Source organism: Pagrus major, chromosome 17 (genome assembly GCF_040436345.1).
Source record: "Pagrus major chromosome 17, Pma_NU_1.0".
NCBI lineage: Eukaryota > Metazoa > Chordata > Actinopteri > Spariformes > Sparidae > Pagrus > Pagrus major.
The window spans coordinates 20,629,994-20,646,364 of NC_133231.1; the positions used below are offsets into that span (position 1 = coordinate 20,629,994).

The 16,371-nt window shown below is 42.5% G+C and overlaps 1 protein-coding gene across 4 annotated transcripts in view; it reads left to right on the plus strand.

The window, feature by feature from the left end:
• Positions 1–16,371, plus strand: part of ddr1 (discoidin domain receptor tyrosine kinase 1) — a 48,412-nt gene that overhangs the window by 8,623 nt on the left and 23,418 nt on the right. For 3 of the 4 annotated variants that reach the window (XM_073485914.1, XM_073485915.1, XM_073485916.1), the window contains exons 2-5: positions 7,617–7,774; positions 11,127–11,229; positions 14,901–14,976; positions 16,178–16,330. In XM_073485914.1, the coding sequence (XP_073342015.1) occupies positions 7,675–7,774; positions 11,127–11,229; positions 14,901–14,976; positions 16,178–16,330 (432 nt within the window). In that variant the 5' untranslated portion in view covers positions 7,617–7,674. Of the gene's footprint in view, positions 1–7,616; positions 7,775–11,126; positions 11,230–14,900; positions 14,977–16,177; positions 16,331–16,371 lie in introns of those variants that run through there. The other variant, XM_073485917.1, reaches the window with a different exon arrangement.

Genomic DNA, 16,371 nt, shown 5'->3' on the forward strand with positions numbered 1-16,371 from the left:
TCACTGAAGTTACACAGTGCAGAAACAAGTGATAGAGACAACAGGCACCCTATAACAAGACACTGTACCATCAAAATGATTCTGAAGCTGCTATAAGTTAATTTTTATATTGCGGACTGCTGGCTGATTCAATCTGCCAAGCTCTTTCAGGAACCACTGAACAGTGTCTACCAAAAACACATGCACCATTAAACCTCCTCCCTGCTGGTGAGAGAAACAGATGACTGTCCACCTCCAACAGACTCCTAAATGACTAGCTTATTAAATTGTCTCTGGCATGGTGCAACCTTGTGATTTTAAAGGCATTATAGTCTTGGATTTATGGGAATATTGAGTGTTTCTGTATATTTTAGATGTGTTGTTTCTGGCCGTCTCCACAAATCTACCGTAATGTTTCTTGACACCTGAATGCCAAACAAAACAGTAAAGAAAACCGGCTACCACCTCGGTGTGACGCTTTGTACACTTACAAATAGGTTTGTGTGGCTGCTGTTCATGGGGGCATTCTTCATTTGCCAGACCAACCTGAGGTAATCAGTCACCATTTGTCTCTGTCTGCCATGCAGATATGCTGAGCAGTATTGCAACTGCTATGAGCTGAAGGGCCAAGTGGCCTTTTATCCAAGTATAAAAGGAAAAGATGGAAGTTTCACTCTTTAAATATGATTGATTTCAACTTTGTGTAGCCACATGCTAATAATCCCAACTTCGAGCATTCATTTTTTAGCAGTTTCTGCACTACCCTTGAGCCTCGACTCATGGGTCACAGCACTGCCATCAGGAAGGTGTGTTTCGAACTGTGTGTTTTCGGGTGAAGGCTGAGCTGTCTTAATGAGTCATGTGATGTTCAGCACAACTAAACTATTCCTGAAAGCAGTTTTTTTCCTCTTACAATCCTCTTACCATGCTTTCTTTAATGTTTCATCGTGACTCACCTGCTCCTACAGTCATCCATCAGTCACATACTTCACTTTCTCTTTGCTATTTTATTTGTTTTACTGACTCTGCCATTGACTTTGTTGCCGTCTTCTCCCTCAACTCTCATTACCTTGTTTAAGTGACTCATCCATTCTTCCATCCTGCTTCCTCAACCTCGGGTAAAACTCAATAAAATCAGATGCCACAGTCCTGACTCTCACTTCCTTGTATAGATGAATATTATGACACACAGCTGTAAAATTTGATGACCAGTGTACGACCAAGAGTAGAATCTAACAGCAGACTTTTCTCCTGCTTCCTGACACATTTTGGATCTTCTGTAGGCATTAGAGTAGGTAATTATTCAAAGTGCACTGCCTATATTTTCACTTCTAAGAGCAACTGTCTCCTAAGCTGAGTAAGGGGGATTATGTGTTTGGTTTCCTCGCTCCCAGGGTGAAGGAAATGTTACACTAAGTGGTATTTTAATATTTAACTAAAGTAAGATGAGGGAAATTCTTTCAAGATGAATAAAAGGAATCCAACGGACAGATTTGTGCAGCCAAACAACTTAACGCCTGCCTGCCCTTGGAGTGGGTTTTCAGTGAAAATAAGGAAGCAGAAGCCCCGCAGTGACAGAAACATGTCTGTTTTCCGAAAAGCATCAAATAACCTTGTTTCTGTGGCTGGGCACAGTCACTCTTCAAAGTGTTGTGAAGATTTAAGATTAATTCCCGCTATCTTCTCTCCAGGACTCGGGAGGGCAGCGGTGCGTACGGCTTCACCTCACCAGCTTCCTCACACGCTAACGGAAATCCAAAACAAAGAGCTCACTACTTTCCGTTTCCCAGTGGCCATTAGTCATGTCTAAGTGAGGCAGAGAGTGTTACTCTATCCAGCTGTGATTAGAGACTTCACACGTTTAGGTCTGTGTATGGACAAGAAAGCAGCAACGAAGAAGAGCTTTTAGCATATTAAGGACAAATCTTAGAAATGACATCACTGCTGACCATTTTCCAAATGATAAAGTACATCACAGTTCATGCCGACCAGATCAGGTGTCCTGTTTGTTTGACGTCTCGATGTGGACTTTAACCCTCATCGATCCTGAAGGTGACGGTAACGCACCTAAAAGCAGTTTGCTAACCGCCATTAAACAACAAAGGAGAAACTGCTATGTTGCTGTGCCACTATCACGCTGGGGCCTACCAGTAATTATATGTTCATTTTGGGAGAGTAAAAAATAATAGTAAACAACCAGGACGCGAGGCATATCATTACAGAGTGTTTTTTAAACTGCCGCATTGAAACCATCAGCCACCTGGCACACGGTCACCCGGGAAAAGGAAGGTTAGCTGGTGACCCGTTTCTATTATTGAGTAAATGATTGAATAAACTCAGGTTATGTCATGTAATGTTCATTTGTGACTTGAAATAAAACAAAATCAAAATCCAGTATGCTTTGCAACAGTAGCGCCAACAATAAAAGCACTTGGAAAGTCTCAAGGGTAAACTTTCAACTTTCAGTAGGAGCCTTCACCTTCTAACTTATCAAGATCACCAAAGTCAGTATAGTTCATCCCCTGGGGACCATGCATGTTTGTACTCATTGTTGTTTAGATATTTCACTCTGGATGAAGGGTGGACAGACTGACTGACAGATCTGCCACCCCACTGCCACTGCCTTGAGATTTACACCCAGGCTGCCAGCTGCTTCTCCAATAGCACTCAGCTAACATTAGTAACTAGCATTATTAGCCAACCTTGACTTGTAAGAATCATGGCATTAAAATGCTTTGTTGTTTTATAATCAGGTACTACAATTACGATGAGTCCTGAGCCTCTGTGATTTGGATATTGCTCTTGGCCATATTGCGATTTCAATAATATTTCGATTAATTGCACAGCCCTACTGAAAATGGAAAAAAATGACCAATAATTGTAAGAGGCACTTTACTTTAAATGCGTTAGTTTCTGACATTTAACATATTGCATACATATATCATGAGGCTCGGATGTTGAAACTGTAAAAAATGTGGTCCACACATTGACTATGATTGATTACCTCTCTTAGGTTTCAAGTGTCTGCATGTGATTTTTATATACTGACACAGAACAAAGTAATGGCTGTCTGGTATGAAGGTAATCACAATTAAAGTTATGATATACTTTGGAAAAATCCTCAGCAGTGATGTAACGCTTACACAATTACTGGACTAAAACATCTAAGACCACCTGAGCAGCCCTTCAGGTCACTACTGACGTTTGGAATGGCTTCATTATACAACTGGAAAGAATAACGAATGCAAACATTCTGTTCCAGCACGAGGGACTCGCTAGAAAAGACGCTAACCGGTGCCAAGGCGGTCCCGCCAGTTTTTCTCTGGAGCGATCTAATTATAGTGACTCTGGCAAACTATCTTTAATGATGCAATGCCTGCTAACTGAAAAAAAGGTCTGGATGCCTCTCCGCTCTTGACTCTGTCGCTCTCTTGTCAGCCGTGTTTTTGTTGTAGAAACAGCAGCTGCTCATAAGTATTCATTAGTCCTGCTTATGGATTAGCCGAGACAAAATGTGAGAGAGTGTAGATTGGGCTTCACGCTGCGCTGCCTCCTCCAGAACACAGCGGGCCCTTTTCGCCTCTCTCTCAGCTCTAACCACAGCTGTTCAACACCACTTGACTTTTCCAACAACAATGTTCTCGGATGGCTGTGGCCACTTTTGTTCCTGCTCGGAGAAAACATTTGTCCGACTGGATTTCTGCCCTTGTTTATTATGTCTTCGTCTCTCTGTGGCGTGTTGGATAAAAGTTTGTCCCCCTTCATTTTCAAAACAGTGATGAGACACTGTCAAGGATAATGTTTGTAGACACTGGTTGTTGTGGTGATTTTCAGCCCCAGTCATCAAATTCTCAGCTCTGACTCTGCACTCACAGCTTCAGTCCATTAAGCCCCATATTTCAGCATTTTGTCATCTGGCATACTCGCACTTATACTTACTCATCCAGACAACTTGGGTGTTTTTCTGAAGAAAAAAGACATCAGCCTCTCTCTGTCTCTCTGTTTTTTCCTCCACTTCGAACACATGCATCATGTATCGGGTGCGTTGTGTCTCCCGTTCAGGACAGCTGCACCGGCTTTCTATCCCTGAGATCTCCTCTATGCCCGCATACACGCCCCAGCTCGCACCCATGCATACACACACCAGCGAGGCCATAAGTCACCCTCTCTGGACCGCCTCCCCCCTCCCAAACACACACACACATGTACCCATGTCATCGCTGCTCTTGTTCCATCGTCTCCACCCTGTTGCGCCTGAGCTAACTCTACTATTCACTCTGCTTCCATACATTCCCCCTCGACGACTTCCCCCCCCCCGCCCTCCAGTTTTCTGTCACTACAGCTGTGTGTCAGCTGTCGGCCTGTCCCAGTCTAGTCAGAGATGAAGCCGAAACACAGAGGGTCTACAGGGAAGACAGCCCGGCCTCTCTGTCTCTCCCAGCTGTCACTCCCACTTCAGACTTCCACTTATCAGGAGGTTTCTTTGCTCCCTCTTGCCTCACCACTGGCAGTCTTACTCGACACGTTCGAAAGTAAAATACACACACGGGGATAGAGCAGCGAAACATGCTTATTATTTCTCCACGATGCTGTCAGACAATAAAGTGCAAATGTTTTTTTTTTTAGAAAGAAAGCACTGTGGACTGGGGTCCCCTGAAATGCTGTATCGCAGTACCTCTCAAACTTTTTCCACCTTGCATAATAATAACTGACGTTGAGTCATATCTCCGTGAATGCTTCAGGCTTATTTCACTGTCAACAGCCTCAGTTTCAACAGACTGCTGGAAATAAATTATCCACGTCTCTTCCATACAGTTCCTGTTTGGAGCGATGTTTGTGGTGTTTTTGAGTGAAACAAAAACAAAAATATTACAGTAAAGACAACACTTATGTTCAATTTTATTTCAGTTTAAGTATTTTAACTAAAAATTCTGTAGTATTTTGATAGTATAGTATGTTTTTAAATGTACTTATTTCAGTATTTTTCAATCCTGTCACGGTGGCCTCTGCATGTTTTAAATGTTTACCTGCTCCAACACACCTGATCCAAATGATTCAGCTCTGCTAAAGCCTGATAACAATCCATTCATTTGAATCCGATGTGTTGGGGCAGGGAAACATCTAAAACATGCAGGACCAGGGTTGAAAAACACCAACTTATTTCATTTTCTGGGACTCCCCAGCGTATCTCGCGAGGGAGCTACCATGGTTTGAGAATTTGGCAATATCGGGTATCAGCGAGACTATGACCTGATCAGATACCATGTATTTTATATTTTATTATCCCTGAAACCGGACCCTGCTCCATCCTCTCCATCATAATATTGATATCGGAACATCGTTAGTACTGTCATTATGAAAATATTGTAGATCTCCACTCAGTTGCCAGTTTTTCACGTACAACAAGCTAAAATTAATGCTGTCTAATACAATAGTCCTGAATTAGATATAATGTTCAGATTTTGTGTAAACTTTTTTAGGGAGGTGTCGATTCAACGAAATGATCATTAAAAGTGGCAACAAACAACTTTTCCCAGTTGTTTCCAAGGGGTGTCATTGTTGGCGCCACAGTTGCAAAGACAACTGAACCGTTTCCAATTTCCCCAGAGTCACAAATAACAACAACACAGGACAAAATGTGAGTTTGTTCAGTTATTTAGTCTGTTGAAGAAATGGATGGCCAATCACCTTTGCTTTTCTTATAGCAGACAAAACTGCATAGTTATAGTGTTTATAGGGCACCAACGTAAACACAGATGGTTTCATTATTCTATACCCATTACATTGTGCAATCAACATTTACCTCATAATGATACGTTGAAGCAGAAAACTTGCTTATTGCCAGTTTAAGTGATCGTTTTGGAGATTATAGTTTGTTGTTTCATCATCTTTCTGTGCTCAGCTCAACAGCACTGCAGCCTCCATCATCCAAAATGATTGTCAACAAAATCTGAATATACCCTTCCTGAATTTTATTTAGACTGCTTTACTTGTAGCTTTGTGAGCTTTGCAAATGATTGCAGGTGTTTTGGTAAGCTTAAAGCTGTAAATGCACAGTATGTAATGTCTGCTGCCGGAGGTCTCTCAGTCAAAACAATGAATACAAAAGATCTAGTATGATGATGTGGGGGCATGGGAGTCGTCGTCTTCATTGTTAAACAACCGTTATTTACGTTTGAAATCTATCAGGTATTTGTACCGAAACATGTTTTTTCAAACGTGCCCCAGGGCTAAATTATGCGATAGTGTACCACTGTGGTCCTCTTATCGGTACTCTATGTTTTGATATGTTATCACGTTGTTGTTGCCTCTCCTCTGCTGAGCTCCTCCACATAAACACACGTGGAGTCAGCAGAGCAGAGAGGCTGCGGTGGGAAGTGAACCAGGTGATGATAACAAGTTTACTTGAGCTGACAGCAACAACTCTCGTTATTTTAAGTGCAATAAAACCTTCAAAATGACAAAATACCCCCGTTCAACATAAATTAAATACAATCCAAATAATACCCATCCCTAAAATCTATCTGATTTGACTGAGGCAAGTTCATGGATGGATGGATAGATTCTTTATTGTGCTTTACAAGGACATTAGTTGCCACAGTCTTTACAGAGCCTCCATATATAGATACATAAATACAGTAAACATCCACAGAACATAGACATGAAAAGACATTCATACAGGACACATCTACCCACATATCCCACAAAACATCAGGTAACTTCCTTCCTCACTCTCTGATATACCATCTGATGTTTCCCTGAGAGTTTTAGTCACGGGTGACCAAATGATATGCACCATTCAGTAAACTTATAAGACTTTATGATGCAGAAATGTTATATATCATTACTTTTAAAGCAACTCAACAACCCATGCAAAATGTCTATGATGTGGTGTTATGAGCATGTCATTAACTTTGGCCTCGTTTGTGTCCCCATTGACTCAAAATACTATGATATATGTCCTTGTGTTCTCACTCACTCATTGTTTTTCATGTCTTCAGTCTTACAGTTTCATCTGTTTGTTATTTATTCCAAACAAACGTCTCCAACTGGGTGCTCAGAATACGCTCTGTCCTATTAAGGGAAAGTACATTTGGAATCAGTAATGTGGGGGAATTATTGGCCGTCCAAATACAGAAGGAATACAATTCTGTGGGAGTTAATGGGGCCAGCTAATTATACCATCCTCAGTTACCAAGCTGTTTGTACCCTTCCTAAAGGCAGCAAAGTATTATTGTGTCCCGACATTCTGCTGCCAGAGAAAAAAAACAAATTAGCGTGTGAAAGTGGTCTTTGTTGAATGGCTTTGTACTCGCTCCTCTGGGGTTTGGCCCATTGCTGAGCTCGGCATGCAAAACAAATGACTGTGAGACAGGCTCGTTGCTCTGGACTAAGAGGATTTGATTGAGAGAGTTGAGCTATCGATGGAGATGGAGATGGGGAGATGGAGATGGGGAGACTGTGAGCGCAGCCGCCTGTGGCCGGAGCTGACCGTGTGCACTTGTGTAATTTATACTGTGTGTGGGCGTTAAAATAAAATCATTTCTGGGCCGATGGTGGTTGATGTATTTCCAACAGGCACAGAGAAGAATTCTAAAGCGGATTTAGATCTAAATATCTGTTTTTCTCTGCAACAGGTATGCCTGTGGTCATCAGCGTGTCTCCGGACAGGTAACCAGGTGTGTTGCTGCTGTCATGGCCTTGCCAACCCTGCGGCTGTTTCCTGTCACTGTGCTCACAGTCCTAGTGGCACTGGTGTCGTCTTCAGAGGACCATGAGTGGCACTTCAACCCAGGTAGGATGTCATTTACACTCATTCAATGAAGAGAACTACTAAGTTGGAGATGCATAAATTTTTCCTGCAGTTGCAGTGTTGTTTTTCCCCTAACAAACTGCCACATTTGAAACAGCTTCACTGCTTGTTTTACTCCCACAACCTCAAACATAATTGCATTTTCAAACCTCTTGCCCTCCTCTTCCCCTCTCGTCCTCAGCGATCGTCTCGCCCTGCTGCTCCGACATTCTCCTCACATTCTCAGATCAGTAAGGCTCATTCTCCGTCCGCTATCAACAGGCTATCCTGTGTCCTCTCCCTGTCTGCCAGCCAGTCGTGTGTAATAGGAGAATGAGATAGCTGGGCGGTCCAACCTCCCCCCCCCCCCCTCCCCTACCGGCTCGTCAAGACCGCTAATGCACAGGCAGCTCATGAAAGTGTCAGTCAAAGTGTTGGGGAAGGAGAGCACATGAGGGGTTAGTGAATGAGAGCCCACCAGGTGTAACTAGAGGAGACTGTTTGCAGTGCGGTCAACCCTCTGACTGCAGCAGCCAGACTGTGAATGAGACGCAGGCTGCAAGTATTGATTGTTATTTTAATAATGCGTTGATTATTTCTTTGATCCATTGCTTATTTTATAAAAGAGAGAATTTTACTGTTAAGAAACTTCATCCATCGATCTTTTGGAGTTTCTGCTTGATAAATGACTCAAATGATTAATAGTACATCCTAATTATAGATGAACCTGTCAGACGATCAGTTAATTAGTCGTTTGACAAAAAAATGGATTTCAGCTGCGTGGCCTGAACGGGCCTGTCGATCGGCCCATCGGCCTGTCGATACTGGTCTGTCGGTCCACGACTTTGGTTCAGACTGAAATATCTCAACATCTTTTGGATCAATTGTAATAAAATATGGTACAGACATTTATGTTCCCCTCAGGAAGAATTGTCTACTTTTGGCGATCCCTTAACCTTTTTATAGGGCCCACATCAGGTTATCAATTTAAGCATTGTGGTATTGCACAAAATTGATGATATCCCCATCCTCAGCTGTTAACCTTAGCTGTACCTGCTGAACATCTGTAAAGCATAGCTGTTTTCACATATGAACTACCGACAATATCTGGAGAATCAGGTTTGGACATTGTCTGGAGACATCATGTCGGACTTGAAGGAGCAATTTGTAAGATATGGCCAAAATGTATGTCTAAAACATTCAAAAAACTAACTAACACTATCAACAGAGAGTGAAGAAACAACAGTGTTGATGTTTTGTCAACGACGTCTATGTGCTGTGTTGCAGAAATGTCTATTGAAGTTAGCATGCTAACCAGCTAGCCCCGGCTTGTCCTGTCTCATTATAGCACTTTGTACCGCAAGAGGCGATAGTCCGATAGCCCCCGACAGTTTTCCACAGTAAACTCACAAAATGTCAAGAAAGGGAATATTTATGAACTTATTTTCCTTTCTAAACAGAAAAATACAACTGTTCACTTTCTGAATTCAAGTTTCTCTCTTTAACCAAACTATGACGAGCTAAATAACCTTGTTAACTTATCCTAAAGCACACTTCATTCAACGAAATAAAACTAAAAACAAAACAGCCCTGGTCTTTCTTTCCACAATCACCTCTGGTTTAGTCCAAATAAATCCTCAATTCACCAAGTAAGACGTAATTATTCCAGCTCTTCACGCTATTTTTGCCCGCTGCTGTTGCCTGATTCTCTCTTGGTCCTCTGCTGCTTCAGCTTTCTCCTGCTGTGTCTTCTCATCCCTCGATTCATAGTCCTAAATCCATACTGTATCATCTGTATTCAAACTGTCAGTCTCAGGATGTGTTCAGTCCCAGTCTGCTGTCTAGCCGTCTTCACTGGGAGGCTGGATGTCTGTGCTCATTGACAGGGAGTCACCCAAGGTTGCTCTGCAGCCACTTAGCTCCATAGCTCCCTGAGCTGAGTCAATTAGTGGATTTAGTTCACAAAATATTTGTCAGATTAATCAATAATTGGCATATTCATTTGTTGCATCACTAATCCAAATCATTGTGGATTGCCTGCTAACTGACTAATTGATTTATTAACTAATCGTGTCTGCGTTAATCAAATCTGGGCTCTGTAGCTTGATTGATGGACAGGAAACAGATGGACACGAATGAACAGACTGTGGCACAACACAAATGCAGATGCTCAAACAGTTTGTCCTGTTGAAATCTGGACAGTGTGAGCAGAATGGTTTGGTGCATGTGCTAACGTTTTAAGAACACAGAGAGGTGAAATTATTGGAGATAGGGGATATTGACCGGTGATGTGTGATGATGATGAAATGGGAACCTGTCTGCAGGGTTTGTATGAATTGTGTGTGTGTGTGTGTGTGTGTGTGTGTGTGTGTGTGTGTGTGTGTGTGTGTGTGTGTGTGTGTGTGTGTGTGTGTGTGCTGCACCCGTTGGGGTTTTTAGGGTTTGTCATCCAGCCCAACATTCCTGTCCGCTGACTCAATGACAGAAACTGAGTTAGATGCCTCCCCCCACCCCACCTCTTTCTGTCACCCTCAGCCTCCCCTCCATATCACTGTCAGTCCCTCTTTCCACTTTATCACTACCCAAACCCTCAGCCTCTCACCCCCCACCCCCACCCCGCTCAACCATCTCCTCCTCATGACGGGCTTCAGATAGCTGTGGTGTTCGGTAATCCCTGCCTGGGACCACACTATTTGGATCATTTGATAATGCTGCTGCTGGAGCAGAGTCAGCACAGATATCTGAGACCTGTCTGTGTTCTTTCATTCGCCTGACGTGTCTTTCTCTCTTTTGTTCTCTTCCTGCAAATCCCCCAGCAGTAGTAACTGGAACAGGGGCCGTATTGGATGACTGGAACCCCGAGGAGATGGCTTTGTGTGGGTTGGAGAGCTAGTCGGAAAGACAAACGGCATAAAAGGAATAGTAAAGGTGTACTTTTGGAGTAGATTGATCACAGCGTCTCACAAAGGGCAGCAAAAAAAATGCAGATGAATTCTAATGACTATCTTTGATGTAGTCACTTGACAGGAGACAAAGGGGACTTACAGGAAAAAGTGATGAATTACATTTTACACGAACCTATGAGGGACAACAAATCAGACAACAGGAACAATTTATTGTAGCGTTTGGTATTTATTCTCCCCCCCCCTCAGTGTCTGTGTGGGTTATGAAGCATGAAGTCCGGAAGTTTTCCCAGAGATGACATAACAACATTATGCTCCGTGACCAATGATGGCTGCCGACACTCTAATGGAAATATTAAGTTTCTCCCGGACATTTTCTCCATACAGATGAGAATGTTACTCATGTCTCTATCTTTCTCTCCCCTCTCCTTCCCTTCATCCTCCCCCTACAGCTCAGTGTCGTTATGCCCTGGGGATGGAGGATGGCACCATCCCAGACTCTGACATCACAGCCTCCAGCGCCTGGTCAGATTCCACAGAGGCCAAACATGGAAGGTAGGATGTAGTGTTTTTCCTGTACTCTTTGTGTAATTACCATTTATAAACTGTAATTCTGCTTTAAGAATAACTTTGCAAGGCAGTCAACACATTGTTGTACACCAAAATGAAAGTTCTTCATGCGACCCAAACACAGAAGTTATTTATATACAAATTTCACATAAACACGTAGTGCATCTTTTGAATTTGCATCGGTTGTATGTAACACAGCAGCAACAAAATGGTGATGATAACATGGTCGGACATCTGGGAAACACTGTCCATTAACTTTAACTGTCTGTGAGGACCAAGCATCAGTGTTATAAACACAGAGTCCACCCTCCCTCGTCCTGCGCTGTCTGGATCACAGTCCGCCTGTCGAGTTCAACAGATTGGTCTTAGATGTTGGGGTGGAGACAGGTCTCTGTGGGCACAACAGTCTCTGATTTGAGACTGATATCACACTTTAGTGCAGATATGAGTCCTATTTGTTCATTTATTTTTCCTGTGACCAGACATTAGCCAGGAGCAGCCTTACAATCAAGCTGGATTTACATGGCTTTTGCTCCGACTCTCTTCCTCCCTGGGGCGGTCTGGCTGGTCAGGTTGGATCTTCAAAAGATGCCGTGGGCAGAGATTGACTCAAAGTCCTCTGCTCTTGATCCAGAAACACACCGCTTTCTTCTCCAGTGCTGATGAAATAATTTCTGCCGCAGGCGATTCGTTTTTCACTGCGTCTGATCACACCCAGTCTCACTGATGTGATGTAGTCAGATGTCTGCTTTGTTGCACTTGTAACACACTCGGGTGTACACGTATCTATCACCCCAGCAAAGTGAAAAGGTCAACCACTGATGCAGTTCAGACTTTTCAAATCAATTTTCAATTAGACTACATTAACGGGCAATGACAATATAACGTTGAGCTAAATTAATGCAGACTTTATGTTAACTGTGATGGATTACACCAGTGGATTTAAAACTTTTTGTGCCCAAGATACAGCACAGGGCAAGCTAGAATCTCAAGGCACATCTGTTTTTATATATCGGTGTTGTCTTAACTCTGTATACGAATACAACTACATTGCCCATGAAATATTAAGTAACAAAATGAGTCAAAATTCATTTGCAACTTGCAATACATACATACATACATACATACATACATACATACATACATACATACATACATACATACATATAAACCAGGCAAAATTTCATGAGGTGAACTGCTCTGCAAAAGCAAAAGCAATCCATTTCCCTCTTGTTATCTTCCTTCAGGCTTACTGTCAATCAGCACCATTGATGTGTCACAATCTAATTGTATAAAGGACTATATAAGATGTAATCACATATTGTGAGAAAAACACTCAAGTAAAGTTTGATTGTAGTGAAGATAATTGGGATAATTGTTATATCCTCAGTTGAGTGACTGCAAAAAGCTGTCTAGCTCGATAACCAGCAGTCCTATATTGATTGACTCATTACTCTTGAATTGCTACAAGGAGGATTCTGAATCTTTTTCTAGTATTATTATTATCCACAAAGCCTGTCAACATGGCTGAATGCTCGGCTTTCTTATTGTATCCCCACAAAAAAGGGTGTTAGTTAAATTGGATGTGTAGAAATGATATAAAATTCTCATCTCCATGACCCCCATCCAGCTCTGGTCACTGAATAGTTTGATTGTTTTACACAAAGAGATGTTGTGTCCTTGATGCATAAAAGAATTGTATTTGTTTCTTAATGTAAAGTGATTGCAGTATGCAGCACGGTTGCGCAGTGGTTAGCATTGTTGCCTCACAGCAAGAAGGTCCATGCTTCTGTGTGGAGTTTGAATGTTCTCCCTGTGTTTGCTGGGTACTCCAGTTTCCCCCACCATTAAAAACACATTAGGTTAATTCTCCAGCAGGTGCCCTTGACCAAGGCACTGGCTAAGATCTGGCACGTTGTGGCCCACTGGATTGTTGTAGTTTAGCTAACTGTGCTTCAGTGCAAGTGACTTATTTCTACTTGAGTCAAATGTGAGTTAATTAACATGTGCATGTTACTGAGGACTGATGTTTGTCTGCGTGCCTTTTTGTCAGTCTGCTGGCACCGCACTAAAGTAATTTGTCAGAGGTCTATTAGGTTATGATAGAAGATGATAGTGTGTGTCTTTTTAAAAGCCTCCTGGTAATTATATTACCACCCTGTCTGTCTGGCAGCAAGGTCAGAGACATGAGAGCCTAGCTAGGCCTGCAACATGCTACAGCCATGTGTAAGGGCATTAGCGGGACTGTGTGTGTATGCGTGTTTGAGCGTGTGTTCATTTGTCTCATTTGGTCTGCTGGGCTGGGTCTCTTGGCCGAGTGTCTAACCATGTGGAAATGATTATTAGCCCTAGTTCCTTTTAAGAGGCATCGGGGAGACACTGAGAGAGAGAGAGAGAGAAAACAGAGAGGAGAGAAAAAAGAAAACAAATGAAAGGTGGATCACTGCAACGGTGTGCTGAAAGGTGGAGGGAAATTAATTGGAAAGAAAGTGTTGGAGAGAAGGTGTTGGGTGAAGGGAGGGATAGAGGGATGCAGAGTTGTTAGGTATTTCTTTTTCATGGCTCTTATTACTCCCAAGCAGTAAAGTATCAGCATATTTGGGAAAAGAAGGAGGGAATAAGGTAACTGAGAACAAGGGAGGAGGAGTGAATTGTTGGCTGGTATTTAGGTAGGACGCAAACGACAGGAGCAGAGAGAAATCGGAGAAAAATGAGGTACCTGGCAGAACAGTGTGCTGTAATGTTAATCCTGCTGGCTGGTGCATGGTGGCCTGAACTCTGCACAGCCACATTCCTCTTCTCTCCCTCTACCTCCCTCCATCGCGGGAGCACTAATGTGTGATATCATCCCTCGGTTTTTCCGGATGCATGATCTCACCCACCGAGAGGAGAATGGGATTGATTAAAATACTAGCGCCACTGTCAGTGTCACCGACTTGATAAAATGATTTGTTCTGTTGGTCTGAGCAGCAGCTTTAATTTTTTTTGCGAGAAGCCCCAAAGTGGTCAGAGCATGGTTGCGGCCTGGCATCTGTACCAAAGCTCCCCGTACGAGCTGATGCGACGTCGGCCAAGTTTGTGAGGTTTCTGTGGCCAACATGTGGTGGAAGTGTGGACTTTTCTTCTCAGGCTGGATTGGAGAAGGTCACACTGAGTGAAAATCTTTTAGCAGTGCATGTGTGTGGTCATGGCAGGCTGTGAGTAAGGATTGGTACTGACGTTCTACACCAGATCTTGTTTTGAGATTTGACGAATGTGGAAGAGCTAGTAATTTTCACTCTGCTCCTTTCATCTCTTTCCCTCTCCGTATGTTCTCTGTATTTTCCATCTGTCTGCAGTGTCTCGCTCTCCCTCTCTATTGCCCACGGTGCTCCTTTGGCCATGGCCAAGTCTCTGTCTCACTGTTTCTATTTCCTTCAGACAACAAAGCCCTATTTTATATGTGAATGTTTGGCTGCCGTGGAGTTTATTATGTATGGTAGCGGAAGGTCGGACTGTTTGTGTTGAATTCTCAGTTGCACCTTCGATGTAGTCTTGTTGTTGGTGTGTTTATATCTCTGCATGTGAGTGTTTGAGTGTGGGCTGGGACTCAGTGAACTTTTCAGTTGTTTTTCTTATTTTCTTATCTAACATTAAAACGTCTTTTTTTCTCTCAGGCTGAGTACTGGAGAGGGGGATGGAGCGTGGTGTCCTGCAGGAGCTGTTTTCCCCAGTGGATCAGAATATCTTCAGGTCAGAAGCTCTGTTTACTCTCCTCTGATATGCACACTTTTACTTTTAGAATTACTGCTCAGTACAATAGCTCTATTGTTTTGGAAAGAATAACATTAAATCATTGTCGGCTATTATTTTAGGATAAGGAAGCTGCTGTAAAGTATTGCTAAGTATATTATAATAACAAAGCATTTGTTCAATTATACCTTAAAGCAGACATATTATGCTATTTTTCAGTTACATAATTTTATTTTGGGTTACTACTAGAATAGGTTTACCTGCTTTAATGCTCAAAAATCACATCAGTTTTCTCACACTGTCCAGTTCTTCAGCACTGTATGTTTTAGCTCCTGTCTCTTTAAGGCCTTCCTTCCCATATACCTAGTCTGCTCTGATTGGTCAGCTCACACACGCCTGAGTCAGCACTGCTGACAACAACAGAGCAGCTGTGCTAAGTCAATTCTTCCGTGCCCAACTAGTCGCTAGGCATTAAATTATGCATTATGTGTGACATGGTGACGTAATATCAGGGCTGGGATGATTAGCTTTTCTCCCGATTCGACACTGTCGTGATAGTTTGGGTGCCGATTTGATACGTACTGTGATCGTATTAAGATTCTAAAAGAAATTGTGAGACAATTTGACATGAGTCATATTTCCAATAACAATGCTGAGTCTTATTTCAGTAGCATCATTGCTATACTTCACATAAAAGTGGCCAATAAAATACTTTTTGAAGTAAACTGCTTCATTTAGCTAACTTCCTTTAGCACTTTAATGAGATTCCCATTGTGTATTAGCATCGAGCTAAAGGACTAAACCCTAGTTATATAAAATTGACTCAGGAATTGTGAAACAAAGAATCATGATACTTAAGTGAACCAATTTCTTTTCCCACCCCAGCTAAATATGAAGCTAGAAGCAGAGGGTGGTTAGCTTAGCTTAGGCTAAAGGCCAAAACAGATAAAATCCATCATCCAGCACCTCTGAAGCTGACACGTTGTATCTTGTTTAAGTTGTAAAAAAAAATGAAAAGACATTTTGTGCTTTTATGGAGGTATATGTTACCTTAAACAGAGCCAGGCTAGCTGTTTCCCGTGTTTCTAGTCTTTATGCTAAGCTAAGCTAATGACTGATGGCTATAGCTTCATATTTAACTGAAAGATAATTTATCTGTACGTCAATCTGAGTTACTTAATGCATTTCCTGTCTCCTGCAGGTAGACCTGCACAAACTCCACTTCCTGGCTCTGGTCGGTACCCAGGGTCGCCATGCCGACGGGCACGGCCAGGAGTTTGCCCGCAGTTATCGCCTCCGCTATTCCCGAGACGGAGTGAAATGGATCACCTGGAAGGACCGTTGGAGCCAGGAAGTAAGCAGGGTGTTTTTGTTTTGTTGATTACAACAGAGCTG